This window comes from Pavona decussata, unplaced genomic scaffold (genome assembly GCF_977016875.1).
Source record: "Pavona decussata unplaced genomic scaffold, jaPavDecu1.1 SCAFFOLD_52, whole genome shotgun sequence".
In the NCBI taxonomy this organism is placed as follows: domain Eukaryota; kingdom Metazoa; phylum Cnidaria; class Anthozoa; order Scleractinia; family Agariciidae; genus Pavona; species Pavona decussata.
In genome coordinates, this window is record NW_028145474.1 from 1671216 (window position 1) to 1694901 (window position 23686).

At 38.3% G+C, this 23686-nt stretch overlaps 1 protein-coding gene across 2 annotated transcripts in view; it reads right to left on the reverse strand.

Annotated features, from left to right (window-relative positions):
* The window catches only part of LOC146480856 (uncharacterized), a 41031-nt gene extending 24832 nt beyond the window's left edge, over positions 1–16199 (reverse strand). The window contains exons 1-11 of one of the 2 annotated variants that reach the window (XM_085109207.1): positions 15952–16199; positions 10982–11077; positions 8333–8530; positions 6929–7027; positions 6170–6250; positions 5410–5508; positions 3917–4015; positions 3643–3744; positions 3112–3210; positions 1959–2057; positions 1165–1263 (exon numbers count right to left, since the gene is read on the reverse strand). In XM_085109207.1, the coding sequence (XP_084965333.1) occupies positions 1165–1263; positions 1959–2057; positions 3112–3210; positions 3643–3744; positions 3917–4015; positions 5410–5508; positions 6170–6250; positions 6929–7027; positions 8333–8530; positions 10982–11077; positions 15952–15966 (1086 nt within the window). In that variant the 5' untranslated portion in view covers positions 15967–16199. Of the gene's footprint in view, positions 1–1164; positions 1264–1958; positions 2058–3111; positions 3211–3642; positions 3745–3916; positions 4016–5409; positions 5509–6169; positions 6251–6928; positions 7028–8332; positions 8531–10981; positions 11078–14493; positions 14701–15951 lie in introns of those variants that run through there. The other variant, XM_085109206.1, reaches the window with a different exon arrangement.
* Positions 16200–23686: the final 7487 nt, after the last annotated feature.

The following is a 23686-nucleotide window of genomic DNA, read 5'->3' on the forward strand; positions in this document are numbered from 1 at the left end:
CTTACAATATTATCATCAAAGACTGGGATTGGCTATGATTATATAATAGTTGGTGTGAACATTTTATTAATATTGCTTCAGCGACAGCAGCTGATTAGAAAAACTGGCATTTAATTAACAGTGTTTTCATCATTCAGAAAAAGCCTTAGAAATTATTCTGCATTTAATATGAAATAGCTAAACAGAGTTTACTTAATAAAAAAAATTAATTGTTACAGGTGAGCCATGTACGTGTAATCGAAAATCTACCTGCAAACAAAAGATAAAATTAATGATCTACATGAACTGAAAGGGAAAAATCAAAACACGATGCAACATTAAATTGTTTCATTAACAGAAATTTTACATATATAGCTTCATATGCGCCAACTCTCCCATGGATCACCAAATCTCCCGGATAAAATCAACTTTTGATCTTAAATCCAAATTTTCCCAAAATCCGTTTTTCTAATCCATGCTACAATTCCTTGGTGCATTTTTATGCCTCTTTTACCCAATCTGTTGCAAAATTTATTTTTTATCCAGAAATCACAGGTAACTGGTCAATTTTGGGGGAAATTGAGGGAGGAGGGTGAATTTTGCCCATTTGGGGGGGGGGGGGGGGGAAATGATTGAGAGTGGGAGAGCATGAATGAAAAATTTTTAGATTTCTGGTCCCCATCTCTTGACCTTCTTCTGGGCTTTCCCATTATGTTACAAGTGCTAAGCACACATCCAAATTCCAAGGATAAGCTGTGGCAGACTGGGTTTTTGTCCTTAGTTGTTTGAAGGATGACACTGCAATATTATTGTGTGTTAAGGTTACTCATTATCTCCGTGTTTTCTTCAATTTTTTGGTTGATCCAAGAAACAAACACTTACAAATTAAACTTAAACATTAAAATAATGAGGAAAACAAGTAAAAAAGAATGATATTATAAAGCTTCACTGAAGCAATTGATCACATTTATGTCATGTGAAATAACAGAGTTGTGAAAAAACAGTCAAATTAAGCATATCTTTTGATGTCTGTGAACACTACAAAACATAGCTATTACCTGGGTTCCAAGAGCATGCACACAAGAAAGAGCGTTTGTTTATTTCACTTCTATGCTCTATCCTGTGCTCTCTACTTCTGCTCTTTTGAAAAGAAATGCGTTGTAGGTTACTGCGTAAGAAGCTTACCCTGGCTCTTGCGTCTGTATCAGCTCCACGATTAAGCAACAACTCAGCAATGTCCACATGACCATAATGTGCGGCTATGTGAAGAGGTGTCAGACCATTCTTTGAAAAGAACAACACAGAATTTAGTTTTGTTGCACTAACTCAACGAGAAATCAAAATTTCAAAGAAACAAAACCAGAGATAACTTGAAAATCAGTACTAGGGAAAAAAATATACTGTACAAACCATCCGCATTTTGCAAAAAGGACCAAGTTGTACTTTGTACAAATTTAGATTTGGGTTTACTTAAGCTTAGCAGTTTGAGGAATCAAAGTTAAGCACATGAGCTTCACAGAGGGCAGGGTAGAAAAGAGATGTAGAGATGTGGCTTGGTTTAATTTTTATGGCTAACTCATTCTGTATTCCATCAAAGCAGTTATCGGTACACTGTATCATATTTCTTTATTATATGACATGAAAAGTGAATAATTTAATTAAGAATAATATAAATGCTGCCCAACTCAAAACAAAGTCAATGATACCAAAAGCTTAAGCCAAGGAACCAACAATAATTAAAGTAGATTTAGGTAGAACTTCAGAAGATGAGAACTTAAACAAAAACAAAACATTTGAGTGACCGGGTGCAGAAAGGGACTGTGTCAATTTTTTTTGCGTGATTATGTGATTTTTTATCATGGAAAGCTGATCATGTGTTCTTATTGATCAAGTGTTCTGATCAAGTGTTTATTAATGAAAATTCACTTGTTTCAGTTGATTGAGTGTTCTTATGTTTACAGTTGTTCATGTGTTCTTACTGTAGCCACAGCATTGACTGGTGCCTTGCTGTCGATTAGCAGGCCAGATGTGCTGGTGTGATTCCCTTGGCAAGACATATGCAGAGGTGTAAGCCCATGCTGAAAAAAAAGAGCAACAAAGTTCAACTTTCAAGACAAATAAAAATTAATCATTCTGAATGAATCCTTTTAGTCGTAAGATTGAGAAGATAAATTCTCCTAGTTAACTCATGGTGTTTAACTCCTTTAAACCCTCAAGCCCCTTAACCCTTTAAGCCCAGCGTGTAACAGTGATCAGCATCAAATTTCTCCTTGTAATATCATTGCTTATTCAACCTCCGAGGGCATGAGAATAAAGGATATGATCACCCAAGATGAATTTTCTTCATATTTTAATAACTTCTCCTCAGTACTATTATAACAAAAGTATGGGAACAAGATAGGAGAATTTGTTCTTTGATATTAGGGGTTAAGGGATTAACCCTTTAACCCCTAAAGCAAAACGACATTTTCTCCAGATCCAAGACTACAAACTCAATGTCCATGTATGATATACCATTTTAAAGCTACTCATGAGTGTATTTCATAACTGATATAATTAATCAATAAGCAAAGTTATGGCTCTGAGATAAATTACCTTAAAACCCAAAAATTTAAAACTTCAAAAATGCCCCAATCGTTGTGTATATTAGGTATACCCCTAAACTATAGCTTATTTTGCAGGTCTCAACATCTTCATTTATGTGAGAGATGTCTTAAGACCCACAACTTCTAGGGGGAAAAAGTTGAAAAGTTATAGGGGTGGTCAACCATATCACATATACAAGGGGGTTATGTTTTTATCCTTTTAATGAGTAGATCTTCACAAGACCATCTTGTTGTCAAAAATTCATAGAAATCTGTCAAATACTGACAGAGTTATGGCATTATGTGCCAAATGGCACTCTTACCAACAACTTAATTTCCCTTGGAAATATCAACACAACAGTAAGCAGGGATGCTATAAGAATTAATTCAAGGCAATGGTCACAAAGATAAGTCATGTAAATTGTATACAACACAGCTTTCTGTTTAACAATGTATTCTCTTCTGCAAGTTATGAGAAATTATAACTTTTTATGTTTTATGTTGCTTATTACTGGGAATGGAAGAGTAGATCCATGGACAAACCTACCTTGGTTCTTGCTGTTATAGAAGCTTTCTTATTAACAAGATATTCCACCACAGCATCATGTCCATCTCTTGCCGCACAGTGAAGGGGAGTCAAGCCATCCTGTGGAACAAGAAATACATTCAACAAAAGTTCATCTTCTTGTGGGTAAGTTTCTTACTTAGAAATGCATTTGACAAAAGTTCATCTTCTTGTGGGTAAGTTTAATACCCAAGCACTAACAATATTTTTTTTTGGAACCTTCAACACGAAAGCCTTCTGCTTCAATTAAAACAGTTTAAGTGAGGCTTTTATTCATCTGACAATGTATACACCAGAAACAAAACAAAGGTGTACTGCTCCTTCCAGACTTTCCAGTAAAATTAAATTTAAATATCCTGATGAAAAACATAAGAGCTTGCTTCAGCTAACAAAAGGAAATCAGTTGTATTGAATGTTTTTACTATAAATGGTAGCAGCTGATGCAGTAACAAAACTACCACATAATGTGAAGTTTTGCAGTGATAAATCACACCAGTAAATAACAAAACTTGCCTTGTTGGGTATGTCAACCTTGGAGCCTTTCTCTACCAACAGAGTCACAATATTAAGGTTGCCATACTTAGATGCAACATGGAGTGGTGCAATCACATAATTCTGTGGAAAAAAGAAGGAATCCTGTTTTAACGACACAAAATGACATTACTGGTGACCACTTTTCCAACTTTAAAAATGAATATTAAGTAGAGCCTCAAGACAAGCAAAGTATTGGCCAGACATTCCCTATTATTCTGGCAAGGCAAATAAACTTTTAAATTTTGATACGTACCTTGGTCTTGTAGTCAATAGAGGCTCCATGCTGAATCAGCACTCCAGCGACATTGAGATTACCATACTTTGCAGCAATGTGAAGCGGAGTAAAGCCATTCTACAAACAAACAGAAATGTTTTACTTGATCTTAAGGCGTTATTTTGTATCTGCAGTGCCTGAATCAGATAAAAAATGTTGCATTTAGGTCAACTGCACGTTTGGAGACAGGATCAGAACTAAACTTAAGGACGGTGCCTCTTTAAGCTGCTGTGCATAAGTTCTGCGCATCTTGGGATGATCCAGGAAACTCTGATTTCTTAAAGGGGAAGTATCCTGGGGTTTTTGGTATCTTTTGTTAAAAATGATGAAATAAGACCTTCAATCACCTGCAAATAATTCTAGAATGACGAGAGGAAAGAAATCAACTCAATTCTTGAAAGGAACAACTCGTGATCTGTTCCAGCACATTTTGGATACAAAAATGCAAGAACTTGAAAAACATTGGCATAACATTTTTCAAGTTTCAATCCATACTGACCTACTCTGTCTCTGGCCAGAGGCACTAATCAGCAATTTTATTGCCCTGGGGTGATAATTTATAACAAACTTGACAATTATTTCTTTGTTTCTGCTGACAGACAAACATTTTTGGGTTTTGAAATGACAGCAAATTTGCTTGATTAAGGACAGTGCCTAATACATGGAATTTAAAGGTACACTGTAATTTTGTGTGGTTTATGACTACGCGGGAAAAGAAGATCTTAACATTGGCAAAATAGCTCTTTTTTAGATCTAAATTGGTACCCAGAATATGATTTCTCCAAAGGGACAAGCATCAACAAGGAAGAACATTTTTTTTTTTTTATTGCTTCACCAATTAACCTTTTGTGGTTACTCTGGCCTAATAATAAAGTTTTACAAAAAAAAAAAAAAACGATATAATTTTTATATCAGTCTTTTGCAAAACTTTACATCCCTAATTTAATGCAATAATTTTTCCTCCAGATGGCCTGCAACTCTGAGAAACTGTAATGAGACCAGGGCCGTGCGTAGGATTTTTTGGCTGAGGGGGCAAACTCCGCACTGACACCCCTCACAGGACAGACAGGGTTTCTAGTTGGACGTTTTTGTTTCCACCCCTACACACAGACACAGAAAGTTGCCTCTAAGACCTTTAACTGTTTGGAATTTACATTGAAGGAAGATTTTTTTCAGTCAAATTAGTCGATTTTCGTGTGATTTCGGAGCAATATAGCTACAAGAAATAGCTCAGCAAACTCAAACACTATGTTACAAAAAAATTGAGTTTTCTCGGCAGGGGCAGCTGCTCCCTTTGCCCCCTGTGCTATGTACGGCCCTGGAGACATGGAACACACTCAAGGAAGTAGAGTAGAACTCTTGAGAGTTATTAGCAACAAGTTGCTCATAAAACGGTTGAAAATGGCAAACTACTAGCTGGGAAAAGACTTTCAGAATTATAAACAACAAGGCAAATGATCAAATGATCTTACTGGTGCTTCAACATCAGGCTTGTGGTCTTTCTGAAGTAACAGCTTGGCTGCCTTGGCAAAGTCCTTTCTGGCTGCGGTGTGGAGAGAACGATAGCCTTTCTGTAAAAAAAAAAAAAAAAATGACTTCAGATGGCTGACACTTTGACAAAATTCACGGGGGTAGAGATAAATGCTGCCCCCCCCCCCCCCCCCCGCTAAAAAAAATCAACTGAAGGAGGAAAGATGACCCATATTTTAAATGTTTGGTAGGCAAGGGGCAACTAAAATCAATAAAAAAATTCATCTTGCCACCTGATAAGAAATAATGAACTGAAAGAAGTGTCATGGGGTTTTTTGTTGAAAATGATGAAAATAATAAGACCTTCAATTAGCTACAAAATAATTCTAGAACAACGAGAGGAAAGAAATCAACTCAATTCTTGAAAGGAACAACTAGTGATCTGTTCTAGCGCATTTTGGAAACAAAAATGCAAGAACTTGAAAAACCTTAGCCAAACATTTTTCAAGTTTCAATCCATTCCCACCTACTCTGTCTCTAGCCAGAGCCACTAATCAATAGTTTTATTCCACTAAGGTGATATTATAACATAACTCAACAATAATAAATTATTGTTGTTTCTTTGTTTCTGTTGATAGACTAACATCTTTGGGTTTTGAAATAACATCAAATTCATGTGATACTTCCCCTTTAATGTACATTATTTTATAATATTTACAACTTGATAAGAAGTAAATTATTAGAAACAAATATTAATGTTACCCTAGAATCATGGTGTAAAAGAGCAGCAACAACTTTTTCATGTCCTTGTTGAACTGCCACATCAATTGGAGTAAAACCATCCTGCAAATGTAACAAGAAAGACATCTTCAGTTGCTGTGGACTTGTGCAGATCAGCAACACAATCAGATGATATTTTCACCATGTAATATCAACAGTATTTGGCACATCCGCACAAGCAAATGTTTAGTTGAATGGTAAACAGAGACTCCACTACAGTGGAATCGATTAATAAAGCCACCAATGCACAAGCATTTAACTTTGTTACAAGTAGTATATATTTTCCTTAATAACTTGTGGATAATTGATTGAGTGACTGACTGACTGATGAGGGGGATTAGTTTCTCAAGAAAATGAGGGACTGCATTGGTGGTGGAGAGGAAACAAATGCTTGATTTTGTCACGCAATTTGACCACAACAAAGCGATTTGAGTGCTGATGTTTAAAGCATTTAGTCCTTCATCACAGCAAATCCTGACTGACTGACTGATAAGGCGGTTAGTTTTTAAACAACCTGTGGTGCTGTTGGTGGGGGAGTGGAAACAAATGTTTGGTTTATTCAACAGAGCAAATTCTGACTTACTGACTGACTGACTGACTGACTGACTGACTGATGGTACATGTAGATGGATGAATTAATTGATTATTCAAGGTGGTTGGTTGCCTTAAGACAAAGGCCCAATTTTTATTATTTATCTTAAAAAACTTACACTTGTCTAGTACTTAGGAACACACACTTACCTCAGTAGTACACTGTTGGTTGGCTCCTTTACTAAGAAGTGTTCTTACAACATCAAAATGTCCCTCCTGGGCAGCCATATACAGTGGAGTAAAACCATTCTATAGCACAAAGTAATACAGTATCATTAATAGGGAGTTAAATACATTAGGCTAATGCAAAAATGGCAACAAGAACGTCACAAAACAATACGATTTAATGAGAAAAGCGACTAGCCTTGCATAAACTACATAAATTTTGGTACATTCCTTTGCCATACCCAGCAAGACAACAACATGAAATGCCAACCAAAATCAAATTAAAGATTTTGTGGAGAATGCGTGGTCATGACAGAAAATTTTTCAATCTTTGTCCCAACTTGAATGCCGTTCACACCTGTTCTGTTCCAGGATAGGTCAGCCACATTGAACAAGTTGAACAAATTGGAAAGGCTCAGTGAATACTGGTGACTGATGTTTAATAATAATATTATTATAGTGCATTTTAGATCACTTTTTTGTTTTAGCTCAGATTCACCAGAGTTTTTGCATTTGACCTTTAATTCCTTCAGGAACCATTGTTCCAATGTTTTACCACTAATTTCAGCTTCATTTTGTGATAAAGACGGAAATCTTGCCCACGATCATAGGTTTTTATAAAACAGGTTGATTCTACAGCCATTTCAAAGCAACTGTGACATAACAAGATGCCTATACTGGCATTCACGCGTGATGCTGTGACTGATTCATTTGTTCCAGTTGTATGCTTAGCAGATTAATAAAACCATCCTTGCTAATGGAATAGTTTGAGTCACGAAGATCGCGTTATGTTGTTTCCCTTGTGTTACGCTACCTATGGTTTTACTGGAAATTCCGGAAATTTCGGAAATTCCATTACGAAAACGTAAGCTTATCAATGACCTTTCTCAGTCTCCCATCTTGGTATAAAGCTGTCAAACAAAGCACGATTCCTTCGCCAAGAACTAACCAATTTCCACCATTTTAAATATAGGTGCTTCTCAGAAGTTATTCTTTTGATTTACCGCTTCAAAATAGTTAATTTTCCGTTTGAAAACGGCACACTTGAGTCCACAACATGTTAACAATATGGCAGCCACAAATTTAATCCGGAATGAATAAATCAAATGATGCATTGACGTCACACAGGTAGGGGTGAGTGGATCCCCTCCCTCACGATATACGTGACAAGAATGGATTTTGATTGGCCTGCTTTTGTTCAAGACAATCAGAACAATACCTCCCGACTAGGAGAGGGGAGAGTTTAATGAATAAATTAATGTGCAGATTTGTGGCTACGACGAAGGGAAAAAAATTGACCCGCTTTTAGACACGCTATGCCCCTCAGGGCATACCGCGTAATAATAGTTACTTATAATAATTAATAAGTAGTTCTTGAATATCACATACTTGAGCTTTGGAGTTAACAGATGCCCCAGATTCTAACAGTACTTCCACAGCAGGTTTCTGTCCAGCCAATGAAGCAATGTGCAGAGCTGTGTTTCCTTTCTTGGTGGTAAAGTTCACTCCTGCTCCACGTTTGAGAAGCTCTTGCACAACTTCTACATGGCCCTCTTTAGATGACAAATGCAGTGCATTCAGGCCATTCTAAAAGATACATTGACAAAGTAAATAGAAGTGGAGTTTTTTAGAGATCTGATATAAACTTAAGGAAATGTAAAATCTAAATCAAAGGCTCTGGTGAGCCAACTCATGAATGCAGAAGTGAATAGTGGTAACCGTAAAATTGAAAATTCTTTGGTGCCTTTGGAGTGGTTGGCTTTAAAAGGCAAAGAAAAAAAAAAAGATTTTGTCTTTGACATGTACGAGGTTTCGAACCGGGACCCTCACCAACCCTTCAGCTTCAAAGCCCATACACCATGCCACTACACCACACGTGCTCAACTTCCTATGCAGTGATTGATCAGTGCTCGAAATTAAAAAAAAAATCCAGGTTGTCCCTATTTCAAAACCCGGGCGACCAAACCCGTGAATTTGGTTGCCCTGATAAATCATTGGTTGCCCGTTAGAAAAAAATTTTTGCGTCAACACAATAATTGTAAATCATCGTGCCATTTGATGTGAACTGCAACTAAGGTCACTTGTCTTTCCATGTATGCTGTGGTTCTCGTTTTCTCTTTTCTTTCTTGTACCATGCATCTGCATGTCTCGCTCAATTTAGCTTTCTTTTGAGGAGGCGGCTTTACACCAGTCAAAAAACGCCACATTTCCACTCTGTGAAAGAAAACACTTGTATTCTGTTCTGCTAATTGAAGACATAAAAAATCAAAACCGAAATCAGAATTTGAGAACAATTATGGTAACGATTACACGCCGTGTAGAGCTTGAGATGCAATCACATGGCAGTCAAGCTTGAACTAATCCCATAGCTCTTAGTGTGCGGCAATGGTTTTCGCGGAAGTCTGGGTTTAATTTGTGGCATATTCAAAATGCGTCTTTGATCTTGATCAGCACCAGCCATGAAACTTTGCGTTTGTCCCTTACATTTTCGTACCTGGCAATGTCTTGTAAAATTTACAGATATCCAAAACACAGGAAAACGCTTAGCTAAGGAAAATTTATTATTATTAACTTCACACTATCGGACATTGACAAAACAAAACCGTCGCGTAAGTCGCGTGCTGTTTATGGTTCATTTATTTTCTATTCTTGGCTGGGTTGTCCGTTGTTTTTTTCCCCGGGCAACCAGCCTCTTAATTTTACTAAAAATTGGTTGCCCAGTAAACTTTTTGGTCGTCTCGGACGACCGGACGACCGCTTATTTCGAGCACTGATTAATCATTGCATTTATTAATTGTTTAGGATGGCTAACAATCGAGCACCTGTGGTGCAATAATTTTAACAGCCAAATAACTTCTGACTGCCAAAGAAGAATATACAAATGAGCAAGGAACACCCCCAGACGTTTCCCCATCATATTTTCTGTTTCCATTTTGTGCGAAATCCCTGTTGACTTGGACGACAATCTCACTCTGCTCAGCATTCAACAGTGCGCAATTCTCACTGAATTCTCGTGAACCAAAACATAAACATACGAAGACTATATACATCGGCAGGTGTCCTTAAGTCTATTTCTTTTAATTTTGAACTCCAAAAAGGTGAATTTTTATAATTGAAGGAGGAAAGAACCAAAAGTGGGCAGTGAGAGTACGCCACATTTGAAAGTGTACGACCAGCGACCGAGTGACATTTCCCCACATTATATATAATAAAGTTCTTGTTTACTGCGCATGCATGAAAGTTTACGACAAATCAACCAACCAACCGAGTAACGTTTACTCCACGTTTACGATAACTCGTTCATAGTGCATGCAGGCATTCAAGAGTTAAAAATTGGACTTTTTACAAAGAAACATATGACATACAGGCAATGGTAGCTTGCCAGACATAGACGACACTTCTTTGTAAAAATTCAAACAAGTTTCTATATTTCCTTGTGCTTGAAGCAGCCCTCAACAAAACTTTGCATTTTTACTAAATTCATCATGGTGAATCTATTCAATCATGAACTCAGCTTTTCCCTTTAATAATTCTGAATTGAAAAAAATTATTGTCATGCTGGCCCCATACTGTGCTACTGCAAGGAGCTAATTGATGTGAGTCTCTCCAAATCTCCAAAGGTGAATATATTCATGAACTCAGCTTTTCCTTTTAATTAATTCTGTGTTTAAAAAATTATTGTAATGCCACCACCCATACTGTGCTTGCAAGGAGCTAATTGATGTGAATCTTTCCAAACCTACCAAGGTTTTTAACTACCATTTAAGTTCCTGGTTCAAGTGTATTTTTTTAATTTCGTCCCCTTTCATATCTGGAACCTTGTGATAGGTATGAGTGACAATAGTGAATCATGATGACGATGATAAAGCAACCTGATCCCAGCTTCCAATAAGAGGTGCAGAAACGCAGGTGTTAACTTTTAATTAATTTGCAAAAAAAAAAAAAAAAAAAACAGCGCACAAAGCAAAACAAAATGGTCAAATTTCAAACTTTGATGCCACAAGAAAGTCAACAACAAAACAAAGCCTTGTTACTCACAGCATTGCAGGTGTGAATATCTCCTTCTTCATTTAGGAAATTGCGAACCTTTTCAAGGTTCCCAGCTCTCGCAGCCCTCAAAAATGCAACATCGACCTGATAAAAAAAATGCACAACAGCTGTCAGGAAAATTGGTTGCAAAAATATCACCAGATATCATCCAAACATTTTATGAAAAAAACGAAGAGAAGATTTTTATCAGAGAAACAACAGAGGGGAAAAATTGTGTAATTTACACACCACAAGTTATCAACTAATACTGCCTTCATGTTGATGACAGCCTGTTTTAATATTATTTCGTACTTACTGTATTACTCAAATTTTAATTTTCAATCACCACACAAGGTGGCTCAAAATTTAACACTGAAGACAAAATTATGAAGTGTGGCAATTCAAATGAAAGCTACTGGATAGTTCTTTACTGTGGTAATGTTGATTTCACTGCAGATGGTGAAGGTGATCATGGAATTGAATATTCTAAAGTGCGATCATTCAAATGAAAGCTACTGAGCAGAACTTTCCTGTGGTGTTGTTTGTTATGCTTTATAAGGTGGTTCTATCTTTTGATTCTGGATAAAAACAAAAGTGTGACCATTCAAATGAAGGCTACTAAGCAGTACTTTCATGTGGTGCTGTTTATTGTGATGTACAAGGTGGTTCTAACTTTTAAGCCTGTGGATGTTATTCTAAAGTGTGACCATTCAAATGAAAGCTGCTGAGCAGAACTTTCCTGTTTGCTGTTCATTACGCTGCACAAGGTGGACAGGATCCTAAAGTGTGTCCATTGAAATAAAAGTTATTGAATGGTTCATGCACTTTCCTGAGGAACTGTTGATTATGCTATGTGACGCGGCTGAAGCGTCTGAGTCTGTGGATGAAATCATTACAAAGGAAGCCAATAGCAAATTATTTTGTTGTTTTCAGATGGTCCTATCTTATTTTAAAAACTACAACTTTCCCTAATTTTGACTTTTCACACTTTTATGAGGAAAAGGATTTGGAGAAGTATGTATTAATATTCGACTATAAAGTCAAAATTTGAACACATCCAACTCAACGTCACATTAAAACATGACAAATCTTATTTGACTGACCTCTCCCTTCATTCTTCATTAATCAATAACAGAAAAAGAATGTTACTTTATATTTTTGCAGAAATTCACTAAGAAATCACCAACAGAGGATATATATACTATACAGAGCAGAAGAAAATGGGATGCAAAACACAAGAAGAAATCAAACTCAAAATCAATAATCTTAAATTAAATATCTTGCAAACAGCTAGCAAATAAATTTGACTCATATCATTCCTGATCAACAGAAATGTGAGCGTGTAAACAAAACTGTTAAATTCCAACTACGCACATAATTTCTTAAGGTGTAACCTCTATGGGATACATACTGTCCGGAACATGACTAACTGATTTCAAGAAACACAAAACTTAGGAATCATTAGGAAATTTTCAACTTGATTTTTTTGTTCCAAGAGTTATTTTTCCCCTCAAGCTAAATACAGGTAGCAAGGATCGTAACAATGCAATCATTGCGTTCTGGTTTAATGTTATTTATCCCAGCACTCTTTGTTCCACATTTCAATTCTGAATTTGAAAAGAGTTTTCTAAGAATAACCTATCACTTGCATGTTAAGAGCAAAGAAGCAGATTTTAAATTTTCAACACGCATTAGCAAATTAATGCTAATGTCTTTGAGAGTTTTTTATACTGATCATGGACAAATTATGAATAATAACTTTCTGCACACAAGCTGTTAAAGAGAAATATTCAACGAAGGAATGTTGAAAAAACAAACTCAAACGTACTAAGACTTTTCAATCAATGTTTGGACTCAAAACCTGGCGGCATCTCTTACGGAGGGATGATTAAAATTTCCTCGAATGATAAATTGAGTAGTATCATAACAATGAAAATTAAAAGAAAATAAGCGACGTTTGTTTTAAAATTAGAGAAAACAGTCAGCTCTAGAAACAAGTAAACAAGTTGGACAGTGTAGATACCTAACGCACAACGACTAAATAATTTGCGTGACAAACTGCTAGCACAAGGAACGTTCGATGTTGATTTCAGACACGAAATTGATACCGCGGAGAAGAAACGTAAAAGACATGTATTTGAGGTGAATAAACGGCTTAAGAGGCGATTATTAAATTCATGGTTGGTGGTATTGTCTATCACCGATCAAAGTTTACTAGAATGAGTACCCAAGCGTATAAGCTAAACCCATTTTTAATCTCGATCAAGTGTTCGAAAGTATTCCAACAGCCTTGAAAATGCCTTTTAGCCTTGCGCACAGTAGGAAAGCAAAAGCACATGGTTCAAGACCATTTCTCGCTTGAAAATGATTGCATCGATTATCAAATGAAAGGTTTTTCTTGAAGCTTTCAAGTATCATAACTGGATCACGCAAGTTATTGCTCGGATTACTAGATAACCTTGAAGATAACAACCATACAGTTCTGTAGCATTCGTCTGCGACTTGTTAAGTGGATTTGTACATTGCAGCCGTGAAATTCACCAGGTTGAGATTTTAGATTTGCTCACGAAAAAAGCGAGGGCTGTAATTAACCAAACAAAAGTTTCCGGCCGTTTGCGCAGTAAAAGGTGTGGTAGATTCACACCTAATCTTGCACGCCCCCACTTAATCATAGCAAGCTCCAGAGCGATTCGATGCTGTACTAATTATATGCGCATTTTCAAAGTCAAACACGACCAAAACGGTAACGAAATTCAAATTGCTTGCAGGACGGTATTTTTTAAAAAGCATCGCTGACCTGTTGTTTGAAATGCAAGAGAATTTGTTGTTCACCAGTCACACACAAACGCACACAATCTTGCACAGCTCAATTGCAAATTATTCGCATTTGTTGTCACAAATGCTCCCTTCACTGCTACAATCTTTATACACACACGACTTGTTCAAACAACAGACTAAATTATTGAATACGGAATGAAAAATTCAAACCACACAAGCCTGTGACCAAGAAATATGGTTTATATTACCTGAAAAGGAGAGAAGGAAAAGATCGAGACCAATGTGTTTTTACACGCGAGAAAAGACCAGAAAATACGAAGGAAGCTCCCGGCGGTCGCATTCAATTTCGGAAAAACGTGTGCGAAAACAGCAGTTGCTCTTAAAAGGGATTTGAAGACGATTTAATTTTAAATTTTGAAGCTTTTCCATAACAAGGCAGCGTAGCTTTACAACGCCATCACGACACGACTCGAGGAAGGAAGCAAGCAAGTTCAAATCAAAGCGACGCCGATTCGATACGAATTGTGCGTGACACGACAATGGTTGTGAAGAAATAACAAAATAGGACTCCGAGCGAAGTTTATAGAAACAACAAAAACTAGTTTGGTTACTTCGACAGCAAATATAGTACACATTTCGCTCGCACCGTGCAGCAAAATACTAAAACAGAGCAAAGACAGAGCTGAAAACTGTAAAAAGGTTATCGGATGCTGATCAAAGCACCACACGCGCCATTAGCTTACCTGATTCAAAGTTGTGCCCGTTTTGTCTTTCTCCTTCATTTTTTAACACAATACTCAAAACAGGATGAGGGTCAGGCTTAAATCAACTCCAGTGCTACAGGATTTTGTAGCTGTATAAAAAGGCGAAACCGCCTTGGAACAAGGTCTTTGCTCGGGCCACAAGCAAGGATAGCCTTGAATGCAACACACAACGCCTCGGTGGGTCTAGATAAAAACTACGCATGCTCTAATGTCGTGGTACACACGCGCGACACGCGAGACGCTTGCAAAAAGCCAAATGACTTCACGTTATCCATGAAAATAATATTTAGAAAGTTAAATGCCGGAGGCTATGTTGGCCACGTTTAATACTAGTAACATGTTCATTTATATTTGGTCGGATGTTCAACAAGCTTTCTAAAGTTCCTCTTAACTTCCCTTAATGGAAAATATAAGTTAACATTTTTTTAATTGGTAAAAGTTGTTAAATGATATGCAGTTTGTTTACTTAATGTCTGTCTTTCCGTCTCGTTCTGAATTCTGAGTTAAATTTCGCTGCCAAACGGAAAATCATGAGATAGAATAAAATACGCGAAACGGTTACCATATTCCGGGGCCTTTGTCCATTTAATTTGGTTATACTAGCGCTAAATAAAATACCTGGGAATTATAATTTACAAAGACCTTCGTCTAAACAACCTTTAGGCAACGGGCTTGTCTTGGGAATTGTACTTTTAGATTTTATTTACATCTTTTCTTCTCGTAACGACCAAAATCCAAAAATGTTTCTCGCAGCCAAGCAACATTATGATTTATGATAGGAGCTTCTGCGCAAAAATCCCCCCTCCCCTCTCCCGTAAGGAAACCTCCGCCGTTTCCCAGCCGACACGCTTCAAAAAACAAAATATGGGGTGGTGCAGGGGCATGTGACATACACATAATACTCGGATAAAGGTTATAAAAAGGTGGATTGAAATTCTCGACAAAAATTAGCGACAGCAAGCTTTCTTCGACGTTTTTATGTCAGGTTTAGCGGCGTATGCTTTACAAACCGTCTGTTAGCAGCCGGTATCAGAGCACTCGTAAGACAGTTACGCAAATACATACAGAAGTTGAATTTTGAAGTCAAAATTTCCCGATCTCTGGTTCTCTACCCAAAATCTTTGTGAGGATTTTAACCAAAGACAATAGAGAATAAAACGGATCGGTATATTCCCCGACGGAGATGAACAGAGCCGGTTTTCAAGTAGGAGCCCTGTATTATGCATATAATTTCCCGGATAATTTGCGAATAAAATTCTTGTGAACAAACACGCGAATGTCGTTATGCAGCGCGCGACATGCGTGCAGCTTACAGCTCGCTTAGAGTTCAAAACGATCAGTAGCTTGTAACTATTAGAAAAGCTTTTGAAGCAGCAAAGCAGAAGTGAAAAAGAACACAATTCTAAGCTAAGATTCAAAGCTAAAAACTGTACATACCACCAAATCCTTCATGATGTTGATCGACCACAAGGAAACTTAGCGAGCCCTCAAATTCGTGAGCTGTAAACACACCCGCTCGGAGACATGCGATGATTCCGTGTACGGCTAGCAAATAACTACAACGTGAACATTTCCAAAGCCCGCAGTACACAAAAGCAACCTAGCAGTGGTAAATAATCAAAATCGATGCACTGTGTTCGTACCGTACATCGATTGTGAAATGATATCCGTGCAGGGCTTGAAAAACACATGAGCCGACGCGCAGGGTCAACTGACAGAGTAATTCCTTCAACGTATTAATCATTTACTTTTCATGATGTTTTGACAATCTTCAGAGATAGCGATGAAGATAATGTCGATAATCAACCAATTCTCAATATAAGAAAATGAATTAAAACTAATACACATAATTATTCAAATCTTTAAGTTACAAATAGGAGATAAAGGATGAACAAAAACATGAAAAACAGTTAGGATTTCTGATACCAAATTTTAATATTTTCCATTTATTTTATTTATTTCACCACATACACACGTTTCAAAAACAAAATACGACCAGAAGAAAAAAGATTATAGAGAAAGTGGTGAGGAAGCCTGGGAGAAAACACGAGGCTTCCTCATGCATAAAACTCCCAGTTTAGAGACCATGCATGGGGCCCGTTTCTCGAAAGTCCCGGGAACTTACCGGGCCCGGTAAGTGTCTTTGGTGATAAATGTTTCTAAAAAGAAGTCAATTTTTGTTAGCTTTGGATACTAAATTTTTAAATCTTACAGTTCCATGGCAACATTGGCCACGAACCATTTCTGTAATCACTGTGTAATCAGCGAAAAAACATATCAAAATATTCTTATCGGGCCCGGTAAGTTACCGGGACTTTCGAGAAACGGGCCACATGAGACAGTTGATACAGTTACAGTTAAAAATAATAATCATCATCAAAACCCCGGAAGCTTACAAAAAACTTGAATGTTTTTTTATTATTATCATTTTCCGGCGATTCAACATTCTTGCGTTATCTCTGGAATTGGGGTAAACACGATAAACCATTTCCAATAATTTTGGTTCGTGTGGACAATTTTGAATAACATCTCTGAAACATCGGAAGCGTGGTCTAGTCATGTCAGATTGCAGATAAAAGAACACCAAATCAAACCGACCGGCTAAGCCAAAGGCGCTTCCCATTCAACCAAAACGTCCGAGAAATTTCGGGTGACGAATCGATTGGAAATGAAATTTTCCGTGATAAAATTTCGGAATTTTGGGTACACCTCGCATGATTGTGGTCGATTGTCCCAACGGACCTAACTGTTGCGTTCGGCAGCTAAATTTTGCTAGTCTCCTCGCTCTCCCCTTCGTGCGTCTCTCTTCGCGCGTCTCTCTAGGAGCCTGGAACAGCCTAAATTTTTCGAAACGTTTGGCTGAATGGAACGCGCCCGCGCGCGGCCCTAGCCGAACAAGAGGCAACATTTTCCCTCCAAATTCCTGAAATTGTAACGCAACAAAGACAAAATCTTTGTGCCGACACGAGTTGCAGAGCTGTAACGTTTTCTCGCAACGTTGCGAGTCGACTTTTGCCGCAACACGCAACGCCATTTTTTTATTCGTTGGGAGCCTGGTTGGGAGTCAAAGTTGCAACCAGTACGGACATTACAGGAGCAATTTCGTCCAAAACTACCCTCTGCTCGCAAGACTTGTGAAGGGTTTTCGCAAATGTTTGAAACTTGATAAAATTCGCACAATTTCGAATTCGCAAAGAAAACGTGTCGCCATATCTGAAATCGCATCAGTAGCCTGTGCGCATTATACGTGCGATTTGAAGTCGCAGCCTTGCTCGAGAAAAGTTGCAGTGAAGGACGTCAAGAGTAATCAGTTTCATCAAAAATCGCATTTGTGAACAGTGAAACAGGCCTTAACGATGTTGCGTTGCAAATTGCAAGAAAATATGCCTGGTGCATTTTTAAGACCCATATTCGCGTGCAATTTCTGTTGCAACAGTTTTGTTGCACTTCGCTCAGCGCAATTCTGCGACTTCAAATCGCACGTGCAAACGAGCTGCGATTTCAGTGCGATTTCGCTGTACGTTTCTGAGATGCCCCGACTGCAAATTTGCATAAGTCTCAAAAATGTTGAAAACTCCTGAGTTATCGCAAACGGGTCTTTACAAAGCAATATGCTTGACTACTTTTCAAGTGCGGGCTACTTTCGATAGCCGCTTGCAAACACGCGCTTGCGAGAAATTGCCGAAAGCACAAAATAAGACTAGAAATATTGGCATTATTAGTAACTGAAAACGCATAATTGGTCTTTGAGCATTATATACCTCGCTAAAGATAAGAACGGGGATGGAGACGAATAAAAGAAGCAGAAAGAAAAATGTGCATAGCAACTGACCAATCGCCTGCTCAAGGATAGCCGGTCCGCTCAAAGGAAATCGGATTCTGCATGTTACCATGACGACTCATCTGATGGCGCATTGCACAAGCTACGACCAGGGCGGATATCCGCCCTGGCTACAAGTAAGCGCGGACGTACGTCAAACTTCCTTCCTGCAAAAGCTGTGGGCGATAGTTTTTCAAAGCTTTCACTTGAGTGTTTCATACTCAAAATTCAGAAACATTCAGTGCAGTTAAAAGCCATGGCTAACTTATGGCTGTGCTGGTACAACATGATAGAAATTGAATAGTCTCTCTTGCAGACCTACTGCAAAATGTATTGTGAACGACACAGGAAAGAGTGAATGGTCATGCTTTACGATTTTATTCAAAGGCCATATTTTTAACCACTTTGTACAACGTTATAAACAACATCATGCAATATCCTGAGTGTGTCAATAGCTTACGGCAATTCAATAATCACGCATGATTTAATCCTCTGATCGAAATGCTAGAACCACCTAGTACAGAATTAAGATACGAAACTGCAGCTCTTCTCCTCTAATGGTTCATCTAACAGAATCAAAGTCAGAGCAGTATTCAGTACCCCTCAAGGCTTCAGTGCAACTGAGTTGCGTGGGCATTATTATTGAACGCATTAAAATTAATATAAACATGTATTATAAGGGGACATTTCAATAAGAAAAGTAAAAGGGTTGTAGTCTTGATAATTGTTTCCGTTTTATGGATATTGCATCTTAAGCTTGTCTAGTCAGAGGTGTCTACAGCTTGTTGTGCGAATTTTGTAGCCGTCTGTGTGATGGCCGACGGTGCCTTTAGCAGTTGAAAGACTGGCGTTTCGACAACCTGAGAAACCCTGGTGTTTGGTCCCTGTGTTTTAAAGGTGTCCACTGGGTAAGGGGTTTATTTGAATGTTCCTTTTTGCTGTTATACGTGGGAGGCTCACGAGCGTCTAGCCACCCTTTTAGCGCTTTGTGCATCCCACGCAAGGTTGTTACAAAAAGACAAAAAACAAAACAAAAACAATTGAAAAACGAACAATACAAAACAAAAACGCTGAAACGCTGACGTAAGGGAGAACGGGCAATCTGGAAAAATCACGCGATTCAATTTGCATTTCCAACTGAACAAACGTCTTTGATTAGTTGGAGTGTGTTACACGGATTCATTTAAACAGTCGCAGATTTCCAGTTTCTATCTAGTCTAGAAACTAACGTGCTGGGCCCAGTTGCTCGAAGCATGGTTAGCGCTAACCCGGGTTAAATACCATGACAACCTATAGGTTTTACTACCTCTTAACCAATGGTTAGCGCTAACCATGCTTCGAGCAACTCAGCCCAGTTGTTTTGCTTTGGTTTTGCTAAGTTGTGGTTGACTAGAAACCAGTGACACCTCCCTCCCAAGAGGGCAAATGCAAAATCAATCTGAACTGCTTGCAAGTTTCTTACTGTGATTGGCTCCAGTTTTGTGTATTCACTTCCAGTTCTGTTTGGTTGCTTGGCTTCTTCGCACATGTCAGCCACGTGACCACTTTGGTCAGCTGGTTCTTGACCCCAAAGACTTTGGTTCACTGCGCAAGTCTATCAGTCATGCGCAAAAGGGAAGAGCTCTGGGAGCTTCTGGGGTCGAGAATGGCCCGGGTTCTACAATACACCAATTGAAAACCGTAAATTTGCAAACATAGGCCATTTTCAAATAATTACCTTGCGCTTTAAACACTTTAAAACAGGTAAGCCGTCCATGGGCTTATATTCGGGAGAGCGTATAATCGGAACAGAAGGATTTCAGCGTTCATTTTTTTTGTAGGTTCTAAAGAGCTGCGTGCTATATTGTACATCAGCAAGTAAAAATGATCGATAAAATCGAACCGCGTTTCGGAGTCGTCATCAGACCCCTTTCCTCGGAAGTTCAAACTGTCCAACCTCGTTCCCAGGGTCTCTCCTCTTCACGTCCTAGGGAGCGTGTGGAGGAGAGACCGTGGGAACGAGGTTGTAAACTGTCGGTGAATGACTCAGAAATGTCGTTCGATTTTATCGTTGATTTTTACTTCCTTTTGATTACCAAACCTTTGCTTACATTGTACACCGCACTTCACTTTTATCGAATACAGTCCAGATTAGTGTACTAATAACAATTAGTACACTAATCTGGATCCAGATCTCCCCCAGCGTTACTGCACTTGCGTATGCCTTATTTTCTTGTGCTTGTTTCACACGTGGAAAGTTTAAATGTGTATTGCTTGTTGCCTGGGGGTTACTTACCTCATTTACTGCGATTTTCGAACACGACTGACGTGTGAACTATAAATCAGGAAACGCAAAACCAAGGGCGCTTTTCATTCAACCAAACGTTCCGGTTTAAAGTTTCGAAAAATTTAGGTGGCGAATGAAACGGTATTTTACGGTTAATCGCAACCGATTTGAAAACAAACCAGTTCAAATCACGAATTTTCTACGTAAACCGAAATGGCAGTCAACTTTCGTCGGATGAACTGGAGCCGTACAAATGGAATAGGAGTATGGAATTGTCCGGAACGTTAGAACTTGAACTTCGCGAGGTATACCCAAAATTTTATTGCGGAAAATTTCTGTTCCATTCGATTCCTCACCCACCCGGAATTTCCAGAATTTTTGTCAAATGCGAAGCGCTCCAAATTGGTTTAGCGGTTTTCAATTGAACGTCGAAGATATTTCGCGTTTGGTTTGGCTTTGCTTTGATTGGTTAAGAAAACCACAGGGCGCCCACACAAACTATGTGACCGTTTGTATTTTGAATTTATAGAGGCAATGTATGGGAATATCGAAAATCCTCGTATTATCGTACTAGATTGCGATAGATATTCTCATTTAACATCAAAATAAACGTAGTTTTACCTTAAATGTTGTGTGTTGTCATTCCTGAGGTTGAAGACGGCGATTTTAGCCATTTCGAAGGGTTCGGCGTTGAACGTTCACTCGAGCGTAATAGAAGAGTGAGCTCACTCTTCTATTACGCTCGAGTGAACGTTCAACGCCGAACCCTTCGAAATGGCTAAAATCGCCGTCTTCAACCTCAGGAATGACAACACACAACATTTAAGGTAAAACTACGTTTATTTTGATGTTAAATGAGAATATCTATCGCAATCTAGCACGATAATACGAGGATTTTCGATATTCCCATACATTGCCTCTATAAATTCAAAATACAAACGGTCACATAGTTTGTGTGGGCGCCCTGTGAGAAAACTCGCGCCTTTCTCGTCCCCAGAGCTCAGGCGCAAAGCAAAACGTGACTTGCGCGCACGAATTTTCCCGCGCTTGGCACCGGTTACGTGTGATTGCTTCGGGTTGTGATTGGTTCATTGTGTTTACGTTGGCCATGATTGGCCACAGCAATTACTTCGGTACTCGATTGTACACTGGTAGTCACAGGAAGCATTAACGATAAAAACCGACGTTTCGGTGTCTTCATGACGCCATTGTCAAGGAGAAATAAAAAAATTACAGTCTGCGGCAAGGTGTAACAATAAATTAGCATATAGCGTTCAAGGCTAATTAACTAAATACTTTTGCGCGAATAGAGTCGTTTTGCACGTTCAGAGTGGGTTTTAGGTCTCTGATGAAAAGCATTTCGTTAACCAAACAATCGAACTTATTTCTACACTTTTTCAGAATGCTAAAACGCCTCAGTAGGTCTTTCGGGACTTCGCCACGCTGTTCGTGGCAGTGTTTATACACTGAAGATGCTCTTTGTTTATGTCCATCCACACGTTTGTATTTTTTTTATTTCTCCTTGACAATGGCGTCATGAAGACACCGAAACGTCGGTTTTTATCGTTAATTTTTGCATGTCTCTGCATTACCAAATCTTCATTGACAGGAAGCATTATCATAATAATTGTTTGGTTTATCAACAGAGTCGATAACTAAAGGTAAATTGGCCACAGTAAAGAGATATGGTGGCCAATTTACCTTAAGTTGTCAACTCTGTCGATAAACCAAACATTCGTTTCTACTAAAAACCAAATGCAAGGCTGATCGGCCAGCTAAAAAAGGTAATTTTATTGCCCAATACTTCGGTTAGACAAAACTAATCTTCTTCAGGGGCCGCTGTCTAACCGAAATATTGGACAATGCAGTTACCCCTTTTAGCTGTCCGATCAGCCTTGCATTAGGATGAATAATGAATTTAAAATACGAGATCAAAATACAACAGGGTGAGCGCAAAAGAATAGAGAGGAAATTCCACATAAACATTTATTAAAACAAAATTAAACAGATAGCAATAATACAAGCATGTCAGAATCATCACAATGCCGTCACGTTATTAAATTTTTGGCATCCTTGTATTGTCTGTTCGCTTGCTTTGTTCTTTCCACTCCGCAGCCAATCAAAAACCAGGTTAATACGAGTAGCATAAGTCAAATAGCCGTATAAGGCATGTGGCAATAAATTAAACATGACTGTTGGTGTGGTGATTGGCTGAGAAGTTTGAAAATGTCATTATTCAAAGAAGGTCTTAGGAAGCCTTGTCGCCCGTCGTTCTTGGCGCGAAATAGAATGTGACGTCATCCAATCAGCTGATTGTGATTGGGCGAACCCAAGACGCTTTAGCGCTCGAACCCAGGCCCCCAAACAAAGCTTCGTTTGCGCGATAAGCTCGTTACAGTACGACCAGGAAACAAGGCTGGATGGAAAGCCATTTGCCAACAAATAGCATGTACAGTTATTTACTCTGGTTGGATAATTATACAATGCATTTCTGAGAGAAAGTTAGTCAAAGTTAATTAGCACTGCAGAGAAGGCGCTGATCAGCACAGCAACAAGCCTATAAACTGCATTGCAGTTACTGTCATTTTGATTTTCACTAAAAACCTTAGAATTAATCGCGCGCTAATAAAAGTGTTATGCGTTCGAGTATCAATATGAACAAGTTTTTCTTTACAGATTCCTTTAATCTGAGAAAAGTTGGACGCATCATACCGTTCTTTTCATAAAGAACTGGTACAAAAGCATGCAGCTTTTTTTTTGCAGTGACACAAAAATCTGAGGATCACACAAATAGTTCCTTGAATAACAGCCACAGCCAACAAGAGATAATTTATACTTTCATATTAATTTTATGAAATAAACAAGATCGTGAATGTAGTGTGATTGTTTGAAACGCCGCAGAAACACAGTAAATTATTCAGGCATTTACCTCACCGTGGAAATTAACACTCCATTTAGCTTTCATTTCTGCATCTTGAATTCTACCATTTCTTTCCCGAATTATTGAGTAGAGGCAATAACATGGAAAGTTAAAAAAGCTCTCTAAACATTGTTGGGATATTTTCTTGTAATCAGAATACTTACAG